At 39.3% G+C, this 22265-nt stretch overlaps 1 protein-coding gene across 4 annotated transcripts in view; it reads left to right on the top strand.

Annotated features, from left to right (window-relative positions):
• Positions 1-17408, top strand: part of cobl (cordon-bleu WH2 repeat protein) — a 50474-nt gene extending 33066 nt beyond the window's left edge. For 3 of the 4 annotated variants that reach the window (XM_068323397.1, XM_068323395.1, XM_068323396.1), the window contains 10 exons: positions 1710-2319; positions 4792-4950; positions 9117-9432; positions 10693-10805; positions 11215-11406; positions 11549-13122; positions 13224-13457; positions 13630-13746; positions 14796-15089; positions 15631-17408. In XM_068323397.1, coding sequence (XP_068179498.1) covers positions 1710-2319; positions 4792-4950; positions 9117-9432; positions 10693-10805; positions 11215-11406; positions 11549-13122; positions 13224-13457; positions 13630-13746; positions 14796-15089; positions 15631-15714 — 3693 coding nt within the window. In that variant the 3' untranslated portion in view covers positions 15715-17408. The remainder of the gene's footprint in view (positions 1-1709; positions 2320-4791; positions 4951-9116; positions 9433-10692; positions 10806-11214; positions 11407-11548; positions 13123-13223; positions 13458-13629; positions 13747-14795; positions 15090-15630) is intronic. The other variant, XM_068323398.1, reaches the window with a different exon arrangement.
• Positions 17409-22265: the final 4857 nt, after the last annotated feature.

Genomic DNA, 22265 nt, shown 5'->3' with positions numbered 1-22265 from the left:
TGTGGCTTGGTCAATTCTTTTACAATGAGCCACAGGGGCTTCATCGTACTAGTGCAAGCCCAGTTTACGTAACAGTGCCTAACTGTCAGTGTTATCTCTTACAGATACACTGTTTATATTGTAAGTTCGGAAGAAACAGATGTATATTCACATGCACAATGCATCCATTATATAGCCAGTTCAAAGTAAATGCTATGGCTCTACACACCTATCCTCATAGGCAAGTCACTCGTTCCATTTTAACTTTGGCCCACATCCACTGGTATGTCTGTATTTATGTATGTATGAATGCAGAGCGAAAAGAAAAAGGAGACCAAGATGAACAACAAGCTGGGGTGGGGTGGGGGTGGGGGGCACTTGGATTTCTATAGTATGGCATGCAGTGAGTTCACAGGGTTCATTTGTAAGGCTGAAACATTCCCAGAATGATTCAAGTTGCTCAGTTACTAAAAGTCATCTATATAGACACTCACAGGAAAATGACAGAAAATGTCCAAAGTGTGGGGATCGCTACAGATGGAAGAGAAAGAAAAATTTGGTGCAAAGTGTATATATTTACATTATAATTTACATAATCAATAATAAAGCCCTTTTCATATGTGAACCCAGTTTGACAGAGAAAAAGACAAGTTGGACTGATTTCCCTCCTGCTGCATAATACAGTGGTACAGGCAGTATGATGTACAGTATATTCACTGTTATGATACACAGCAGAAAAAGGTTGAATTAAACACCAGTAATTGTGTTTTTTCATAAATAAGGCTATACTGTACACTGTTGATGCTGCATATTGCACTTTTAAAACAGTTCAGAGAAAACTCAACACAAGATGGTGTGAATGGTCTCATCTCCCTTCAGGAGAAATCAAAAAATGTTGTCATTCATTAGTTTGTCAATGATTCATCGTTGCTGAATCTATTTTCTAATTCTTTTTCTGATTCTTTCGTTGTCCTGTTCTCCTGCAAGCTTCTACCTTACCCTCCAGTCTGAATTAAGTTTTTAACACATTTTTAATACATTGTTAGAACATCGAACAGTAATAATATTTACAAATCTCCGTTAACACATTTCTGTTAGACCACATGTTCCCACAGAGGAGAAGATTGTGTGGTAGGATTGGACTGTATAACTATACTTTAGTGAATCAAGAGATTGTTAGAGCATATGGCATTCACTTTTGTGTTGTACACAAGATAAGATCGCTTCATTTTGCAGAAAGCAAGCTATCATTTCACTCACTGAAGTACTGAAGTAATCATGAGGGATTCACTCAGAGTTTTGTTTTTTCAGCAAGACAGCATTGCACTTAAATTCTTGAATCACAGTTATTGCACATTAGAATCAGCATCTACCAATATGCATCTATCACTGTAGTCCTGCATGAGATTGACTGCATTACTTCCAGACAGTATACATCCCGTTGTGGTAGGGTCATTTAAAAGGAATGTTGGCACTTTATTGATTTAAAGACTCAGACTTCTGTCAGATCTGTGCTGGATTAATTACACAGTAGCAAGCTACACTTCAGTCCTTGTAGTCAGTCTGATTTATGGTTAGGACAAGCACAGACACACACACAGACACACACAGACACACACACACACACACACACACACACACACACACACACACACACACAAATTGTCTAGCTGTAGGTTACATAAAATTTCTACTGTCTCACTCCTTTTCTGTCATTTCTTTTCTATCAGATTGGCCCTGCCTCAGAAAGCAAGCAGAGAAAAAGAAAGGCTCCAGCCCCTCCTCCCACCCCAGCTTCTATCACCCCAGGCCCTGACAACACTTCATCTCCTGCCACTCCCTCCCCTGACAGCCATGCGACTGAGACTCCAACCCCGGTTCCCCGTGCCAAGGTGGTGCAGTCAACTGCCATATCTGCTTCCACTGTGGTAACACAAATAGTAAAACCAGTCCCTTTGAAAATAGCAGCACATCCTCCACCTTTATCTGCCGCTGCACAAACCCCAAGTACCCCTAACCTGGGCAGCAACACCACTGACATCCTGGCTGTCCAGGATTCCAGCTCTGAACTCAGCCACAGCCTTGAAGACTCCGACCCTGACCTGGACCAGGCTGGTTCCCAATTCAGCAGCCTCACCAGCAGCACAGTGAGCGGGTCTGTGCTGGTCCAACCTACTACAAAAGGCACCAGCAACAGGATGGAGGAATCTGGAAAGTCCAGCACCATGGCTGCCAAATTAAATGAAGAAACAACCTCAGCTGACAGCTCCAGGTTGGAGACAGGGTCGGCACTAAACTTGAAACTGGACGAAGTGGAGGCCAACAGACACAGCGCAATGGGTAAATGTCAATATGATTTTTTTTTAAAAACATTCAAATGCCAGCAACTGATAGTCTTTAACCAATAATCTGTCGTGAAGACCTCAGACTACAGATAAAATAGAATCTAAATCTATCTTTACTTCTCAAATCACACTTTCTGACATATGCATTAATTTCACATCAAGTAGAAATTTGATTAATAACGATGCTGAATGATAGGATACGTGAAGGATACGTGGAATGATGAAGCAGAAACAGCACTGTGGGCTGTGGAGGTGTAATTAGCTCCACTTGATGTATCTGTCATGAAAAAAAGTTTTTTTTTTCCATTGATTAATCTGTGCATAAAATGTTGGTGTACCCAACTGGCACACCACATTTTTACACCACAGTAGACAACCAATTGACAGGGCTATAACAATGCTACAACATCTGAAACTGTTGAGAGAGAACGGTGACAGATTGTGCGGGTGTGTGTGTAGGTGTGCGCGTACGTGCGTGTGCGTATGCTTTTGCGCCTGCCAGCGCGCACGTCGTGGCTGAAGTACAGGAACTTGTGGAGCTGGTTTTCATCACAGCTCATGAGACAATGAAGTCCTTGTCTCTGGCCTCTCACACTCACTCATCAATCCCTCACGTTCCTCCTATCTTTCTCTCTTTTTCTCTTTATCCCTCCTTTATGCAAGTAAACCTTCAAAGCTGACAAATTAAAAGACACATGCTGGATTTAAACAGGATCTGCCTGAACTTTAACTGACCTTGTACTGATATGTAGGCACACCTGAGGTGTCTTTTCTGATAGGAGTAGAGCTGAAAGAACCACTGACTCTAGAAACAGGGCTGATGAAGGTGAGGGCACCACAGTGGAGTTCAGAGGAAAGACCATGGGAAGGTTTTGGCAGCGAGATGACAGGGAAAGTGATGTATAAATGAGGAGACAGGGTGTTAAGAAGAGCAGAATGATGAACAGACAGATAAAAGCAAGAGAAAGGATCAAGTGTAAGGAGGTTAGTGCATCAAGCAGCACCAGAAGCTTTACTGCATCATTAGACCGATCTGCTTCACTTATTCTCTACCAACACAGCCTCCATGTACCCTCTTCCTTGTACCCTCTTCATAGTACTAATGTTCATCTTGGTTAAAACGTATATTTATACTAAATTCCTTTTCCTTGGATAATTTCATGAGACCCAGACGAGTGTGACCTAATTTTTTCTAGAATGTATTGGCAGTGAGTGGATAGGCTCTATGCATGTTAGGCCTAGACTTATCTGTGTATGTATAGTACCAGGAGGAAGTTATTCTTTCAATTCTGCACATTTAATTTATTTTTTTCACTTGTGCAGAACATATAGTCAAACTTTCAACAACTGCTTTGTGACAAATATTTCTAAACAGCTGAAATACATAAAATTTAAGGTATTGTATAAGTTGATCTGAAATACAAAGATATACATAGTTTTTATTTTATCAGTGTTTTAAGCCATCTGTTTTTCTAGTGCTTGATATTAGGTAATATTTACCTAGCTCTTCAAACTCAGCTATGCTGTAGAAGCTTAAACTGTCAGTGTGTGTGCTTATGCAGGTAAGGGTGTGCAGCGCTGTGGGTTGGGCACAAAGTTATAATATATGTGTCAGCTTGAATTTAGAGCTTCAGCTTGATTTATAAACAGGATATTTTGCGATATTCTCTTTGAATATCTTTAGCAATGAAATAAAAAAAGACATTCGTTTTTCATACTTCACATTAGTATTACATAACATGAGTGAAAATATTGTGACTGGCATTTCACACAAGTTGTGCCTTTTCCCATCTCGTTATCAAGACGGGCTTTGTGTGGAATTTCCATGCATCATTTTGTCACATGTAATTTATGTTCTGTGCAACATCCGAGAATCAATGGTTTTTGTTACATGGGAATTTTTGTCATTTGAATTTTGTTTGTTTCCGTGGTTGGAAGTTGGATTTAGGGTCAATCTGATGATTCCAGAGCATATATAAAATCTGATAAAGGCATTTCAGAGAAGCTCACTCGAAGAATGTCTTTATGTCTTGGTGATTAAATGTGGAAGTGTGGAAGCAAATACATGTCTATTCCTGGCACATTTTATTGTTGTTTTCCTTTTTTCTTGAAACTTAAACTGACACAGTCAGTACACAGTCAAGTAAATATTGAAATTCCTCTGGAGCAATGTAAGAACCTGGACAAAGGAATGTCCTATAAACAGAAGCTTACAGTACTCTGACCTGCATGGCTCAGACAAAGGAGAGAGTTCTGTCCACAGAAACTCAAACGTCATTGTAATAAAATCCAAGGATAAAGAAATAACTGTTTGACTAACAAGAAGTCTGCCCAGAACCGAAATTCTGAAGCCAAGACTTTTCCCTGATCAATCAAACACAACAATCTTCATGAGTTTGCATGTGTGATGTTTTAAACTTGACCGTCAGTGCCTGCCATGCCTTCCTGCATGCTGTTTCTCCTGCAGGAACCATGGATCGACCAGCACCACCAAAACCTCGGCGTTCCCCGGCCCGGGAGTCCCCTCTGCTTGTCTTACCCCCTACCCTGTCCTTCCCTCCCATTGAGCCCATAGAAAGCAACTCTCCGCATGGTTCCATGGAGCCAGAGGAAGCAGCTCCCCAGTGTAGGTTACAGAAGGACTGCCTCTCCACTGTTTGTTGTGCTTTTCTTTCCTAGAAGCTGCCCTCCCAGTTTTCTAACTTTTTTTTCACTGTTTACAATTGGTTTAGCAATTGCCCTTCAGCTGCCAAATCTTTTTTTAGTGCGTGTTCATGCATGAAAATACTGCACTCTGCTCTCACATGCTTTCCATCTCCTTCCATCAGCGACCCGGGCAGCTGTGTTGTTAAGTGATACTGGGCCCATTGGGCCCATTGTGAGGTCAAGGTGCTTCATATCTATAAATGTCAAACTGTAAGCCATGCTATTGCTTCTGGGTCCAAAAGGTCAGGTCTGGGGTCAACATCAATCTGACAGAGTGCTTATTGCTTTCCTTTATGAATTACATGGAATCTGCATAATGATTTTTTTTTCAGTTCACTGTGGATTAGCTTTGGTTTCCTTCTTTACTTCTAGGTTTCCCTCTGGACACCGTTTTCATCTCTGCAAAGAGCATTGTTTAGAATCTTTTCATTTCAAACCTGATGTGTTCTTTTCTTTACTCCCCACCCCTCACTCTGCTCTGTAGTGTACTGTTGTGGGCCCCTACGCTTGCACTCCAAAAACTCCTGAAGTGTCTCTCTGGCTAGACCCTTCCTTCGTCCAAAAATCCTTTTTCATCTATTCCTTCTACTTCGTCTTGGCTCCTCTCATTTCTGCTGGAAGGATGTTCACCACTGTCTTGCCATTCTGTTAAGTTTTTTTTTCTCTGTTTCTTCTACACTTACATTTGTCTTAAAGGTCCAATTTCTGTCATTTGCTTTCATTTTTCCCACTGGTCAAACTTTGTAGTAACCTAATTGCACATATCCTTGGGATTATTTGGATTTACTACTATTTAGGGTACAATATTGTGCAAGTTGAAAGCGAGATTTTTTTTTTTGGAAATATATGTATGTATTTGTGGCGGTTTTCAATGTCAAGCATTGTTATTGATTATGCATGATGTAATAGCTGCATTAAAAATGGACACGGAATGTGATCAGAAGACAAGGGAAGACAGTACAATGATAGATGAGCTGAGCCCTGGACGTATCAGTTACAGTGTGATTGATAATGGACATGCTGAGGACTAAGAAGCAAGGACATGCGATATCTATAAGCCAATACCTTGGTGATGTGATATCTGAAGATCAATAGTTGGGAAGCGTATGTTTCTGCCTGTGTGCCTGTTGTTGTTGCTTTGTTTAGAATCCTCAGAGCTGAATGCAAGCTGCCTTTGGTAATATTATGGAAAGGGGCATCTATCAATGACATATTCATTTTAGGTACCCTTTCCTAATGTATTTTATAGTTAAGTGCATGTAATAAAGACTTCCTCCCAAGAAACACTCATTCTAGTCTACTAAGAAAAAAGAAAGACCTTGCACAATGCTGTTTGTTTTTTTACAAGTTGTATTATTATATACAGTTTATGATGATTTTGTTATTGCTGTCAAAGCTTGCAGTTTTTTAATACATCTCTGCTTGTTTTCAAATGATTTTCACAATTAGTCGTGTCTCATGACATCCTTTGTGGGAATAGTGATGAATCCAGAACAAACTGAAGTATATCATGTGGATCTTTGGATCAACTTAGTTGCATGACAAGATTGAAGATAATTCAATTTTTTTATGGCCGTATGCATTATGATCTCGCCCACCGGAAAATCCTCTTCTTATATTGTTGGTCCAACAGATTTGCTATGATTACTATTGGTCAATTTCACTTTTCAGAAGTCCTGTTACATTAAATATACGACATCCATTGCCAGTTCAAAGCCATTGAGTTGTGATGTAAATGTGTGCATTAGTGAAGGGATGGAAAATATAGAGCCTGTGGATTTGGGACATATCAGAAGACCCTGTGATGAGAAGCCTGTCTTTTTAACAGCTGAAGGCAGTTCAAGGGCGTCGGTTTGGGGTATTGCATAGATCAGGGTTGTCAAACTCATTTTCGCCAAGGGCCACATCAGCATAGTGGCTGTCCTCAAAGGGCCAAATGTGACTTGTAAATGTCACTAAATGTAACTCAATGTACAGTAAAATGAATGTAACACCTCCTTAATGTTAAATAAGTCTAAATGTATTACTTATTTGAGTTACAAACATTACAATTACACAGAAAAAATATGTTTGTTTGTTTCTCTGTTATAACATAAATCCTTTTAATTTGTCAGGTAATGAAAAAAACCCCCACAGAACACCATGAGTCAAAGATCAAACTATCCAATGAATAAAAAAAAAAAAAAACACAAGTCAAGACAATAACTTTGTTCAAAATGTTTTTGTCAAAGTTAAAATTTATTGAATTACAGCATTGTGGGAAATGTAGTGTTTACTCAAAGAACACTTTTTATCTATTTATTTTTACACACTCTGACTTCTTATGCTCTCACAGGCCACATAAAATGATGTGGCAGGCCACATTTGGTCCTCAGGGCTTGAGTTTGACACATGTGGCATAGATGTCATAGTTGCGTTTTTATTCGTAGCACGTCACATCATTGATCTAACAAGATCTAACAATCATTTAACCCACTTCCAAGAAGTGGGTTAAATGATTGATTTTGGTTTCTTTGTATGTTTGCTAGTAGGATTTCATGAAAAAAAAGTACTTGATCTATTTTCAGAGTTCAACAAAAATGGCCTCTAATATATTCTAGAGGTGACTAAATTTTTTGTGATGCTCTAGATCTGGATCAAAGAATTTTTTTATAAAGAAGATATCAAAGATTGTGAGAAAAGGCAGTTTACATAATTTTGGCCTTAACACTAGAACAAAGCAAAAGACACATCTGTCTAAAAAGGTACGATAAACTTTCTCCACAAACCCTTCCAGATGAATGTAGGTTCGCGCTCTGTGAGTACTCTTGTATGCCACATGCACTTTTTGTTTGGCTTTGACTGAAGCATGTGCTCAAAGTCATTGTGGAAATTTTGATTGCAAGTGTGCATCAATGCTAACGTGTGAATATGTAACACAAGCATGTATGTGGCTTTCAACATAAGAGCAGAATATGGTGTGGGTTTATGTGCTCCTGTTTGTGTGTGTGTGTGTGTGTGTGTGTGTGTGTGTGTGTGTGTGTGTGTGTGTGTGTGTGTGTGTGTGTGTGTGTATGTGTGTGTGTGTGTGTGTGTGTGTGTGTGTGCTGATTGTGGCTGTTGCTGGGAAGGAGCTGGGAGGACAGCCCTGTGAGTCATCACATCTCCTGGAACTTACTGTTCTCTCCACACCATTAGGACCAGGACCAAAACTGACACACACACACACGCACACACACACACACACACACACACACACACACATACATAAACACACACAAAGGAAAAGATGTTGGAGAGCGGTGAATGTCCAGCTACATACACAGACTCACAGACACCTGGTGTTCCCAACAGGGTCACTCACTGTTGAAGTCAATTTAAAGAATCCATGTTGACTTCCCGGTGCTGTGCATGCAGGCTGAGATGTGAACTCCTAACACATGGTGGATTGGTTTTTATTATTTTGGCCTGAAGTTCAGTGAGATCAGTGACACACTAAATATGTTCTCCAAAACCCACAAGACTAACCAGAGTGTGACTGTACTAAAGAGATCAGAAGGTATAAATCAGTACTATCTTTCACTTGAACCCAAAACAGTACTGTAAAAAATCTAATTAAAATGGATTGTTTACAGTAAATCCACCCGCACATAGTTAAAGATGTTTCATCAGCCCACAAGTGGTTGCAGTCTAATCTTGTGTTTGTGTATTTGGATTGTGTCTCCTGATTTCTAAATGTGAACATGTTTGCGGTGTTGGAATAAATCTTGAATATGATATGAATTCTACCTCTACTTTTTCCCTCTCCCTCAATTTCTTGCACTTGGTGCTTGCTCTGCACCCTACATTTCTTTCTGAAGAAGTTTTATTTGTTAGTTTTTTCCTCAGGTTCCTCAGGCAGACTACTAAAAAATAGATGTAGCCTGAAAATGCATGGCGTGACTAAAAAGAATGAAAGCATTTTCAAGTTTCCCAATGCAAAACTTTAGGCCTTTGGAACACTTACATTTGGTACTTTACTTTCTTACCTGTTATTAACTGTCCTGACACAGCACAGTAATACAATACTTAATACTAACACTAACATCTGTCTCTGTTGTCTCCCAGCGTGGCTCCACTCTGTGCAGAGCTCCACATGCAGTGTCCATAAACCACAGACTGACACGTTCGAGGAAGAGACCCTGTCCTTCGGAAGCAGCAGTGGTGGGAGCAGCCTACCTGATCAGGGCTATGCTGCCTCTGAGGGTATGGGTGAGGATTCAGGTATGGTCAGCTCACCATCAGACACCCTACCCACATCCCCAGATGGAAGTTTCTGTCTGGATGGAGGTGTGAGAGGTGGAGGAGAGAGACTGCTGGGACCAGTGCGGGACAACTCCAGTGACAGCGATGAGGGATGTGCCACATGGGGTTCAAGACACAGGTAGTCCACATCCAATACTGAGCATAGAAAAGGAACATATTTAACACAAACCTTGTTTATTTATATTTGCAAATTTTGTATATTTGACCACTGAGATGTTGGAAGTGTCTTTTGTGACACCAATGAATTAAATTTCTGAGAGTAGAAAATCCTCAGGGGTGTATCTCACTCAGATTGAATTATTTTCTTTTAGCAGACTTCTATGCTTATTCTACCTTGGATTTTTTTCTGTGTCCATGACCGTTTTACTTTTATATGAATGTTGATAGATCCTGATTTCATGGCAGGCAAGATAATGCATGTGCCATTGACTTTGCTGTTGATTTGAACCAATCTCTGATAAGTAACACCTACATGATTATTATTTGTTAGATACTTGCATTTGGCAATCCAGGTTACTATCACACCTGTGTTTTTCCTTGAAATGTGAACTTTTACTTTTTCTGCCAACTCTAGAAGTCTCTCAACAGTTTTTGACTGTGCCAGCAGTAATAACTAAGAGCATGTCCCATCATGGGTTTTTTTTTAGTCCTAGTCAGAGCTGGCATTCTCAATTCTTGGTGCAGGCCCTTATTCAAAGGTCTTTGTGGAAAATGAGCGCTGCCATAGATCAATTTTCACGTTTTAAGCTGTTAGGACTGTGTGGCAATGTGCCCAGACCAAGGACCAGGGATTAATATTCTTAATCAGTCAAACTTTATGAATCCAAGGCCTTGCCTGATGTTGCTGGCCTCCCAATGTTCCAGGAAAACACTATTTCCCCAATTTCTTAGAATTGTCAGGGAAGAGAGGACCAAAGTCTCTTGAAAGACAAAATCTGTTAGTTTTGGCCTTCTTGTAGCAATTTGTTATGGGTAATACTCCAGTAACTCATGAGAATGTGCTGTTGAACCCTTGAAGAAAGAAAAAGAAGTTTAAGCTGCGGTAATAATACCTTTACAGCTACATCTTTTAATGCTAGCAGGCTCCAATAAAAATAAAATTTAACTTTCAGTAAGCATTGAACTCCATTTAACCCTCTTGTTTCAGTGGATTATCACTGAAACCAGTGACAATCCACTGATTATCACTGGTTGGGTGCTAAATGTAACAACAGCATCACATTAGCTGTTCGTAACAGCTGTTTGATGGTGACTGGGTGATTTCATAAAAATTAGTCATGAGTCATGTTTAGTTTTGCTTTATGGTTACATGCATGCACCAATCCTTTTTTTTCCTTTGTTAATGTTGCCCCCCTTTCAAAACGTTTTGCATCCATAGGGACAATACCATCAGCCCAGAGACAAGTCAGCTCAGAGACAGGTTTGAAGATGACCCAGAGTTCACAGCTCAGATCCACCAGACGCTGGCAGATTTTGAAGCAGACCTTGCAGGTACAGAAATATGCCATAGGTCCTCCCCTAATATTCTTGGAGTCAATTTATATTTTTCAGTTAGCCAAGTAATCCATGTAGTCAAGATATACATACATGTACATGTAACAGGAATTAATATCCACACTATTGAATTAATTCTGAACAATTTATCACCATTGCCACACTCTGCGGATGCTTCTTATCAGACTATGCACATATACGCTATCTGTGAAGTGATCAAAATGTATTTAAAACTTGTCTTATTACTGTACTCACACTGACTACGAGTAGCATTCAAAATTAAGTGAATTTTTCATACAGTCCAATTAACCTGTACAATTTATAATATTGTTGAATATTCAAATGTAAATATGCCAAACTTAGAACAGTATTATATGTTAATCAAGTGAATTGTCCCATTTTTCAGATCATATAGATGTAGTCTCAGTAAAAGAGACTCCCTTTTCCATGCCCACAGACAGTAATCTGGTTCCGGTGTCTGTGGTGGATATGGACGTGCCAGTCACAGCCATAGATGAAGTACTAGATGACTATCAATGCAAACTTGCAGAAAATGAGTCAAAATCCATAACCAGGACTGAGCCTTCTGGCAATAAAGGTATGAAGAGCATCGAGATCAGATCAAGTGATCAATTGACAGTTGTCAACAATTGACAGCTGTTTTGTGACTTTGAGTAATTTATTTACTCAGTTTTACTGTGATCAGTAAAGGTACATTAATTATATTTTCTCCATAACAGATCCAGGCTTTTTTTATCAGTCCAGTGTGGAACTACAGAACAAAAACAACAATGCATGCACAACAGCAGACAGCAAAAAAAGCAACTCTGCTAGTACTGAGCAACCACCTCAACTAGAAGAGCTTGATAAAACAGAGCAGAAGATGTATAAATGTGACAAAAAGGAAGAAAAAATAGGGGCAAAAATGAGAGAGACCATTATCATTGATGATAACAGTGTGAAAAGGAATAAGCAAAAAACATCTGCAACAGCAAAGTCTAATGTTGCTTTCCAGAAACACAGCAGTGTCACTGAGCTCAAACCCGATCCTGTGGAAAGTAGCGCTCAGTCATTTCAAGAGAAGAAACCTATTCTTTCAACAAACACTCAGAGAATATTGTCTACAGAAAGACCTGATGTGAAGCACAACATACCCAAGAATAACTCTAGCTCAAGTACCTCACACGGAAAAATAACTCACAGTGGCACATCACGCTTTGGTCTGAAAACCTTCACTGTCATCCCTTCCAAACCTTCTGTCCCACATGGTGCTACAGAAGAACAAACTGTCACATTAAGTCTTGGTGCCATTAAGATCGATGAGCAAGGAAACATGATGAAAACAGGAGTCTCACAGAGCAAATTTGATAGTTACTCTGTGTTGAGTAGTGATCACAGTGAGGTCTCTCCACTTCTTGGAAAAGCCAAGGCTTTTTGGATCTCAAATGAGAGACAAGAAAATGCTGTTCCCCACAACAAGGGTTTGATCAAGGACAACATAGATGTCATGAAAATAACTCCTGCTGCCATCTCAGAAACGACAGTGAAGGCCAGTAGCATTGAAGACCCTAAAATGATGCAAACTTCAGCCAAATCTCAAGAGGTGTTGAAAGAAGAAGCTGAAGAATTGGTGAAAGGCGTCAAACTTGCAGTAGAACAGCAGGTTGAGGTGGAGAGCAGGATTTCTGTATCTAAACAACAGCAAAGTTATAAGCATACTCTTCCTCCTCCTCTTCTTCCAGACTTAAGAAGAGACCTGTCCTTCCTCAAATCATCAAAACGAACCTCCAGCCAACACGTTGCTTCTGCCATCAATAAATATACCTCAAAAACCTCAGCTAAACCAAACTTCATTCCAAGTGTACCTGACTCCTCTGTTCCTCTGAAAAGACATACGATTGGTCCGCAGAGATCAGGTCGATCTATTCAAGTGAATCCACACCAAACCTCCCACATGTATTTGATTGATAACAAGGAAAATGAATCATCTTTGAAATCCAACCCCCCTGGTCCTAAGAGATCCATGAGCTATCCAGAGTACGTGTCAGATAGCCTGAGAGATTTTGTAGGTGAAAATTTTGGAAGTGGCAGTGGATCCATCAAAGGAAATTCTAAAACAATGGAAATAGAAAAATATATCAACAAGCACATTCCGTCACATTCAGGCCCAACCCACATAAATACGGACTCAAATAATGATGGAGGTAATACCAAACATATTTGGAACAGAAACCCAAACCCTACACAAAGCAGTCTACATTCATCTGCCAAGCCACCCACAGCCCACAAGACTGTATCCCACGGCCAGACACGTGTGAGTAAATACTCTAGTGTGAATTATGCATTTTATCAAAAAGTTGTTATAAAACGGGAAAACTTGCCGAAAATCACAGTGTTTGCACACGTTGTCTTCAGGACACAGAGAAGGTGACCGAGGCAGCTACCCAGCTGACAACTGATGGGAGCCCACAACCTTCTGTCACAGTGATAGCCAGTGATGTGACCTCTGCCCCTCTGCCTGTGACTGTGTTTGGGCCGGTTAAAAAGTTCAAACCAGTGATATGTAAATCTGTTGATAAAGATACATCTCTACACAGCAGCCTGATGGAGGCAATTCAGACAGGTGGAGGCAGGGACCGGCTCAAGAAGGTGAGCTGACGGCAAACAGCATACTAACTGATGGAGAGATGTTTGAATAGATGAGAGGAATGTCAATCGTAATTCCAGCTGCATGCTGTTGGACAGCAGCCACCCACTATCAGTTACACCTATACTGTATGTTCTTAATTTCAGCTAGATTTTCTTTTCATTTCATTATTAGATAAATACTTCCTTTCCAAGAAGCACGAAGAAAGAACCTCATGTTGAAGAGGAGAATGAAAGAGATGCTCTCCTGGCTGCCATAAGAGCCCAGGGCACCTCTGGAAGACTGAAGAAGGTAATATGCTGTCTGAAGAATACTGTTATATATTTGAATAATTTGAATCCATTTCTGTTCATAACCATGGGGAATGGAAGAGAAATTAAATCTAACCCTAGGAAATTTGCTTTGCAACCTCCCTTTTTTCTCAAGCTAATTTTATAGTAATTATATTTTTTACACACTTGAAATATTTAGCCCAGCAGCTTAGGACTGAAATCCATGGTCTGTAGAAGATAAATTTTGTTCACTTTGTCGATCATTATTTAAAGTCCACAGAAAGTTCATCTTAACGGCATCACAATTAGGGGTAAATAAATTTTTTTCAATTAATTTAGTTAGTGACTAGTTCCTGCAAAAGTTAACATGTTTCCATTAGCCTCAGCTGTTCCTGTTTCATGTCAATTAGCGAATATTAGCACACTAAGAAAAAATGAGATATTGAACTTAGAAGTCTACCTTATAATAATATAATCTTAAACATTGTGCTGAGTGTGGTGCAGATTTAAAGACCAGATAGGTGTACTCATTTATTCTACTGCAAGGATTTTGTGTAAAAGGAAATGTGAAATTCTAATCTGCTGCTGTGGCTAAAACAGTACCATGCATGAACCAAGTTATGTGACCTGGGTGGGTCCATCTCTCTGTGTGGACTGTGCGTTGTGGTTAGCGTCATGTGAGGATGCATGTGGAATGAAAGGGGCACAACATTCTGCTGTAGCTGAAACATCTGTGGTTCCCTTCTGGAGGTTCCTTACCAGAATAGGAATATCTGGAATGCTGCAAGATTCCAAAACTTTGTACATCTAAAAAAAAAAGAAATGGATAAATACATGAAACTGTCAAATGAAACACAGTGGAGTTACAATAAAGATAAAATCATGTAAATGAAATAAAAACACAATGCAGAAAGATTAGGAAAAAAGCATTTCTATGTTTGTTTTACAGATTTAAGAGTGATAAGCTTGCTTGTTTATTCTTGAATCTTAACACACAGCAGAGCAGCTCTCCTCCTGCCTGAGTCCAAGTCCAAACTAAACATTGTTTCACTCCTTTGTGTCCTCCAGACCAAATCTGAGGCTGCTGTTGAGCTCCAGAAATTCAGGATGGCTTCTGAGGTGGAGAAGAGTGCAGTAACGTCTTCATCTCCCTCTTCTCCCTCTTTGAATTACACTTCTGTATCTCCTCCACCACCGCCTCCACCCATGGTGGCACCTCCACCTCCTCCCCCTGTTTTACCTCAGGTTAAGCCGAGCACTGTGTCAAACCCAAGTGCTAACTCCGCTATGAACCCTGCCTTGGCCAGGGAGGCTATGCTGGAGGCCATTCGTTCTGGATCTGCTGCTGAGAGACTAAAAAGGGTACAAAAGTATTAGAACTGTTGAATTTTCAATTATTCATTTCATAAAACCACAATGATGAAGGAAGAGGATGTCACATTGAGACAGCAAGTTACAAATCTTTGTATGACCAGGGTCTGGATAGACAAGATGATATTTTTTCACTTTGTGAGAGAAAACAGTGAAAAACTAGATCTGTATGAATTAATTTTTCCTCATTTCAACAACAAAGCTCTCTGCAGAATTTCAGATTTTAACAAATTTGAATAGTCATCTGAAAGCTGCACTACTCTGCTGTGTCAGTATTTTTCAGAGATAAAGTTTGATTTTAGGTCAGCATCCACGTAAAATTATCATTGAAAGTTGAAAAGTTTAAATGTAATTACAGTACTTAAAAAAATTAGCTAACCTTTATTTAGAGATCTATTCTCATTCAATATTTAGTTAGACTCCACAAATCCACAGACATGATGTCTTTTTCACGGAATACCATGAACTATTACTTTGGTCATGACATGGCTGAGGAACTACAAACATGACATGTTGTGTCTCCTTAAACTAGGTCGCTGTGCCCACAAAGACAGTCAAAGTGAACGGCAGACTGGGAACAATCCAAGCAACCTCTATAACACTCCCTCAGCAGTAAGAGGAGACATCCACATCATCGCAGCAAGGAATTATCACGTTAATGTCACTCTTTCATTTTTGCCATTGAGATTTTGCAACAGACATTTGAAAAAGTGGATCGAGTCACATTTTGAGTGACTCTTTTGGAGAAATGTCACTGCTCTGTGTCAGAAATCAGAACAAATAACATAATAGTGAAGAATGATTTGTACGTACTGATTAGATAAACTGATAGTCTTGGGCTTTATGCTTATGCCAGTGCACGAATGAGGAAAATATTTTGTACAAAAGGATTATTATTTATAGATTTGTGAAGAGATAGTCATTCTCTCAGTAGCCAAACTAGTAACTTGTCACTGAAAGGACCTCATAGATTAAAGGTTTACAATTAATTCTACTCTTATATGCCTCTGTTAGAGTCCAACGTGTTAATGGAAAATGTTCACCCTTCTCCCATCTTTATAACGTTCCTTTTCCCAAGCGTTTGGGAATTTTTAAATTTAATTTAATTTAATTTAATTTTTTTGCTGTCTGTATGTGGATTCAGTGGTTTAGACAGGACAGCTGGATAAAATGTGTGCCAATGAAAAGAAATTTAAAGTGTATTTTTTTCAGATCTATATTTGCTCTAATTTTTTTACACCACAGTGACGCAATGATTCCTGATACTATAGCTCAGTCAGTGTTATGTTGATGATGTTTGCTTGGAAAAATCAAAGTGTGGTGCAATAAACTGGAGTTGATCTTTTTTCCAGGTTTGATCTACTTAATATTTGTGATCAAAATTAAATTAAGAAGGTTTAAGTACAATGAAGATAATATTACATTGATCAAATGATAATGTTTGATTCTTTGATGTATATTGTTTTGTCCAAGACCTGGTCCATAACGCCAACAGCCCATGACTCTGAGGAGGAGGAGGATGATGATGATCGTGACTAATTAGTGCCTGTTAGCTCCATGCACTCCTGCCTGTTTCTAATTTCATTTGTGCTGCTGTTTAAAATATAAAGATGTCAGTTCCATCCAGAAATGTATACTTAAGATAAGCACATAGAGTAAGTAATATAAATACAGATGATGTTCAGTGTGTTAGAGAATCTATGATTAGCTGTTGTTTGATATTTTAACGCTTTTAAAGCTCTTTTATTGAAGTACGTTAGATGTCACCATGGACAATGAGATTACCTAACTGATAAACCAGTCGCTACCAATACATAGTGGCTACATATACAAAGTGGCAGTTGTAGGAATGTAGTAATTTAGGTAAATTAGTTTAATGTAGGTAGCTATTACAGCATTCTGCTCTGCTGTCAATGAAGCCTGGAGGAGTTATGATTGGTAAATGCACAGAAGATCTCTGCATCAAATGGGTTCACCATAAAGTATGTCAGACACACTGAATCATCTTGAGAAAGAACAGAGAAAGAAATTCAGTTTATTTAACAGTTTATTGTTTCTTATAACTACAGTAGAATGAACTGCCTCACTCCTTGATAATTTCTTCTTCAACTACAGGACATTTGTATATTTTATAAACTAAAGGACTTTGACAATGAAAGATATGACTGGAGCTGCTTCACTAATAGTGTGAAAATTTTATAAGCTGATGCTTTTTATGTTTTTCATTGTTTTTTTGAAAGCGTTGCACAGATATTTTTGTCTACCTGATTTTTGATTCAATAAATACTTTTGTAATGAAGTGAAACCTGACTTGCAGCTGAAATTCCTGAATTTTTACATTGTTCACAAAGGACTTATTTTTCTATCACTAATGTTTAGTCGATGGTTGTGTCATTCTGATGTGCTAGTGCCATTCCCAGATTGGTCATCCCACTCTGCTTGTGAAATATGTTGTAACTACTCTCTTTCTGGATGCAATACCACAGATGATGCAATTATTGTGGCCAAACTCCTGACCCTGATTCATCACCATGTGATTAAACAGAATGAGTCAGAAATTGTAAAATCACCTAGAAGTGTACAGCCTATAAATAATGTAATACAACTACTCACAGAGGAATGGCAGATGAAGTAACGTGAAATTCTTGACAATCGTAGAAACATTTCTTGTCATTAAAGATTTACCAAATACAAAATATTGATCCACTTCAGTCCCATACCGGCTATTTATCTGATGATTGTGGTTGTAAATCCCCTCCAGAATAATATTAGAGACTGAATGTGAATGTGTCAGAATGTGAAGGGGGCTCCTTGCTGAAGAATACAGGCTCCATTGTCGGTCACTATTCAGACACATTCTACAGCTATTCTCATCTGCCTCACACATTTCTGAAGGGTGTGGATATTTGGGATAATTTTGCTTTTGTGTTTGAACTTATGACTACAATGTGGTTCCCAAACCACTTGGAACCTACAGCCAATGTAAACAACCTCATTATCAAGAATTCATGGATGATCTCACAACAACAGTAGAAAATCAGGTTTAACTGAACTTTACTAACTTTACTAGTGAATATTTATTTGTTTCCACAATAGTTTTTTGTAGGGATCTAATAATATAGCCAATACCAAGTCCAACATGATAGAACCCATCATTTTTAGAAATGTTATATGACCATTTGATCAATTGACTTAGCTGTTCATGCTGACTGTTTACATCTGGCTTTTGTTCTTTAAGATGAACAATAAATAAATGGCATATAGCATATCGTAGCTTTAAAAGCACGCTTATCTCTGGTCCAGTGAGGGACCTCAGCCTGGGAATATTCAGCTTTGTAAGTCTTGACTTGCCAAATTGTGAGTGATGGAACTGACAGCAACTATCAACAGGGCCTTGGATACACTTTGTTTTCTGATGTTGGCCCGTCTACCGTGTATCTAATTAATCAATTTGTACAAAAGACCTGTATGATTCTGAATGTCTGATGAGGTTAAATTAACATAATGTGTGTCAAATTTGTGTCTAAGAGAAAGAATGCTTTGTTATGAATATGAGTGACATGATGTGTGTTTGAATGTGAACATGTGTGTGATACTGATGGCTTCACAATGTGTACTCTTTGAGTGTGTGTGAGACAGCACAGCGTGATCCTGCTGTTGTCCTCCCACACATAAGCACAGAGGTCAGGACTGATGACCTTTTGAACTTCAGATTCCCATGACGTTAACCCACCTGTTATGTCTATCCAGTCTGAAATATCACATCAGTATGAAAAATGGTTGGTTGTTCATGCCCAGTGTCACTTATCTGACGGAACAGTGGGGCTAATTCCCTTACCCTACCTAAAGGTTATTGATAAATGCATGTTTAAGGTACCATTACTAGTTAGTATTACAACAACACATGAAGTTGCATGCTGTTATAAGCATAAGGTGTAATGCAACCCTTGCATAGCTCAGATGAATAAAAACACAAAGTTGGGTTAACCCTAAACCTAATCCCCTAATCCTAACCTTAACCAAAATTTTAACCCTTACCCTAATCCTTAACTCTAACCCCCTAACTCTGACCCCAAACCCTAACCCCTAACGCTAACTCTAACCCCCAAACCCTAACCATTAACCTAACTCCTAACCCTAACTCAAAGGAATAAAAACACAGTTTTAGGCTGAGACGGTTAGGGTAAGGGTTAGGTTTAGAGTTAGGGGTTAAGGGATTACGGTTAGGGTCAGGGGTTAGGGTAAGGGGTAGGGTTAGGGTTGGAGTTAGGGTTAGGGGCTAGGGTATTAGGGTAAAGGGTAGGGTTAGGGTTAACCCAACATTAACCCTAACCCTTAGGGTTAGGTTTAACCTAACCCTAGCCCTAACCCTAGCCCTTACCCTCACCCTAACCCTAACCCCAAGCCTAACCCTTAACCCCAAGCCCAAATAGCAAAAAGAAATACAAAATGGATGTGAAAAAACAGCTTGGGCCGTAGGGTACAATTACAATTGAGTTAATATTGAAACAACACATGACGTCACTTGGTGTCACAAGCATAAGGTGTAATGCAACCCTTACATTGGTCAGAGGAATAAAAACATTGGGTTAGAGTAAGGTTAACCCTAAACCTAAACCTAATCCTAACCCTAACCCCTAACCTTAACCCCTAACCCTTACCCTAACACGTAACCCTAACCCCCTAACCCTAACTCTAACCCCCTAACCCTTGCCCTTACCCTAACCATTAACCCTAACCCCTAACCCTGTGTTTTTATGCATTTTAGCTAGGGTTAGGGTCAGGGGTTAGGGGCTAGGTTTAAGGGGTTAGAGTTAAGGTTAGGGTAAGGGTTAAGGTTACGGGGTTAGGGTTAAGGATAGGGTTAGCGTTCAGGTAAAGGTTAGGGTTAACCCAACTCTAACCCTAACCCTATCCCTTAGGGTTAGGGTTAACCTGACCCTTACCCTAACCCTGACCCTGTGCTTTTATTCCTTTTACCTAGGGTTAGGGTCAGGGTTTTGGGTTAGGGTTATGGTTAGGGTTAGGGGGTTAGGATTAGGGGGTCAGGGTTTGGGTTAGGTGTTACGGTTGGGGTTAGGGTTATGTGTTAGGGTTAGGAGTTAGGGTTGGGAGGTTAGGGTTTGGTCTAGGGTTGGGGTTAGAATTAGGGTTAGGGCTAGGGTTAGGGGTTAGTTTTAGGGTAAGGGTTAGCGTAACCCTAATCCCCTAGCCCTAACCCCCTAACCCCTAACTCTAACCCCCTACCCCAAACCCCAACCATAACCCCTATCCCTAACCTTAAACCTAACCTCCGTAACCCTAACCCCTAACCCCAACCCTAACTGTAACCCAACCCTAACCCCTAACCCTAACCCCTAACCCAAATCTAACCCTCTAACCCTAACCCTAACCTTAACCCTATCCCTCTAAGCCTAACCCTAACCCATGACGTTTTCCCACCAGTTATGTCTATCCAGTCTGAAATATCACAGCAGTATGAAAAATGGTTGGTTGCTCATGCCAGGTGTAACTTATCTGATGGAAACGTGGGGCTAATTGTCTTGGTGACCATTACCCTACCTAAATGTTGTTGATAAATGCATATTTTAAGGTACAATTACCAGTTAATATTGCAACAACACATGAGGTTGCTTGCTGTCACAAGCATAAGGTGTTATGCAACCCTTACATAGCTCATAGGAATAAAAACACAGCAGTGCTGTGAAGGTAACTCTAGTGCAATGAGATTTGACCCCCACTTGTGCAATACAACATACTTCACAGCCATGGGTGTATTTATTTCTGATTGTGCCTGTCAGAGCATGGCTTCCAATAGAAGCAATGTCCTATGTTATAATCTCATGTTGTATTGTAATCATATCCTTTCCATGCAGCCATTTTGACTTGCCATTTCTATCCTGAAGTACTTTATGTACAACTGGACTGAATATGAACTGTTCTACTTTCTAAATAATAAGATAGTATACCCTGTTAATACATTGTACACACATTTTTATAAACCGTGTCACTTCTTTTAGTGACAGAGTCAAAATGATGTGGAAGCAAAAAACAATATGTTACTATAAATTATATTAAATCACTAAGTAGAGTGAACTGCTTTATTTCTTTACTAAGAACAAAATTTAAAATGAAGTTACAAAGATAAAGACATATTTAATGTCAACAAAATAAATGGAAATATCTGATTAGTCCTTATGACGAATGATGACGAATGCATCAACCTCCATGTTTGAAAAACACTAAGTTCTGTATGGGTTTATATTCATTTAATTCATATGTTCATTTATACACACAAACCTGCACTGACCTTTTGAACCTTTTCCATTTTGTTCCTTGTCATGTGTGCCAAGCAAAAACTTCTGCATGATGCAATTAATTGAAATGTTCTTGTCATAATAAACCTAATATTATCTAGAGTCATTAATCCAGGACAGACCATGATGCAAAGTCAAGTGACTTTGCATCATACCCTGACGCTGATGTGTCTACACCCCCAGAACTGACAAAGTAAGGCCTATAAACCTGTTAATAGACTGGTTTATGCTCTTTCAATGATGTTCATCCCCTTTATTCTGTAGTGACAGAGGAGATTAGGAAGGGAACAGATGTACACAGATAGATAGATAGATAGATAGATAGATAGATAGATAGATAGATAGATAGATAGATAGATAGATAGATAGATAGATAGATAGATAGATAGATAGATAGATAGATAGATAGATAGATAGATAGATTTTTAATTTTTAGATTTTTAATTAAATTTAATTTTTAATTTAGATAGATACTTTATTAATCCCATATAAGTATTAAATTGGCAGTCAATAAAAGAAGTAGAGGATAGTGGATTAAGGTTACACAACTTTAAGAAAATACCATTTGCAATGAGCGAATGCTTTGCATTGTCTCTTGAAAAATAACCTATTACAGGAATGTTGATAGCTTGAACACAAATCCTCCTAGATCTTCTAGGGTTTTTTTTGTTTTTTTTTCTCCAACCAATGTTGTTCCGTTTGTTTCCCCCCACAGGCCCTGAGTGTACGTTCCACGTCACGGACTGAGCGTATGATATCAGACAGCTCTTCAGGACGCGGCATCCCATGAACACGCCTTATTCCCACAAGACGTGAACGCCGCATTAATCGCCCCTCGCGCGGGGGCGTG

Source organism: Antennarius striatus, chromosome 9, assembly GCF_040054535.1.
Source record: "Antennarius striatus isolate MH-2024 chromosome 9, ASM4005453v1, whole genome shotgun sequence".
Classification (NCBI taxonomy): Eukaryota; Metazoa; Chordata; class Actinopteri; order Lophiiformes; family Antennariidae; genus Antennarius; species Antennarius striatus.
The sequence above is the reverse complement of the archived record's forward strand: the minus strand, read 5'-3'. Positions and strand labels throughout refer to the sequence as shown.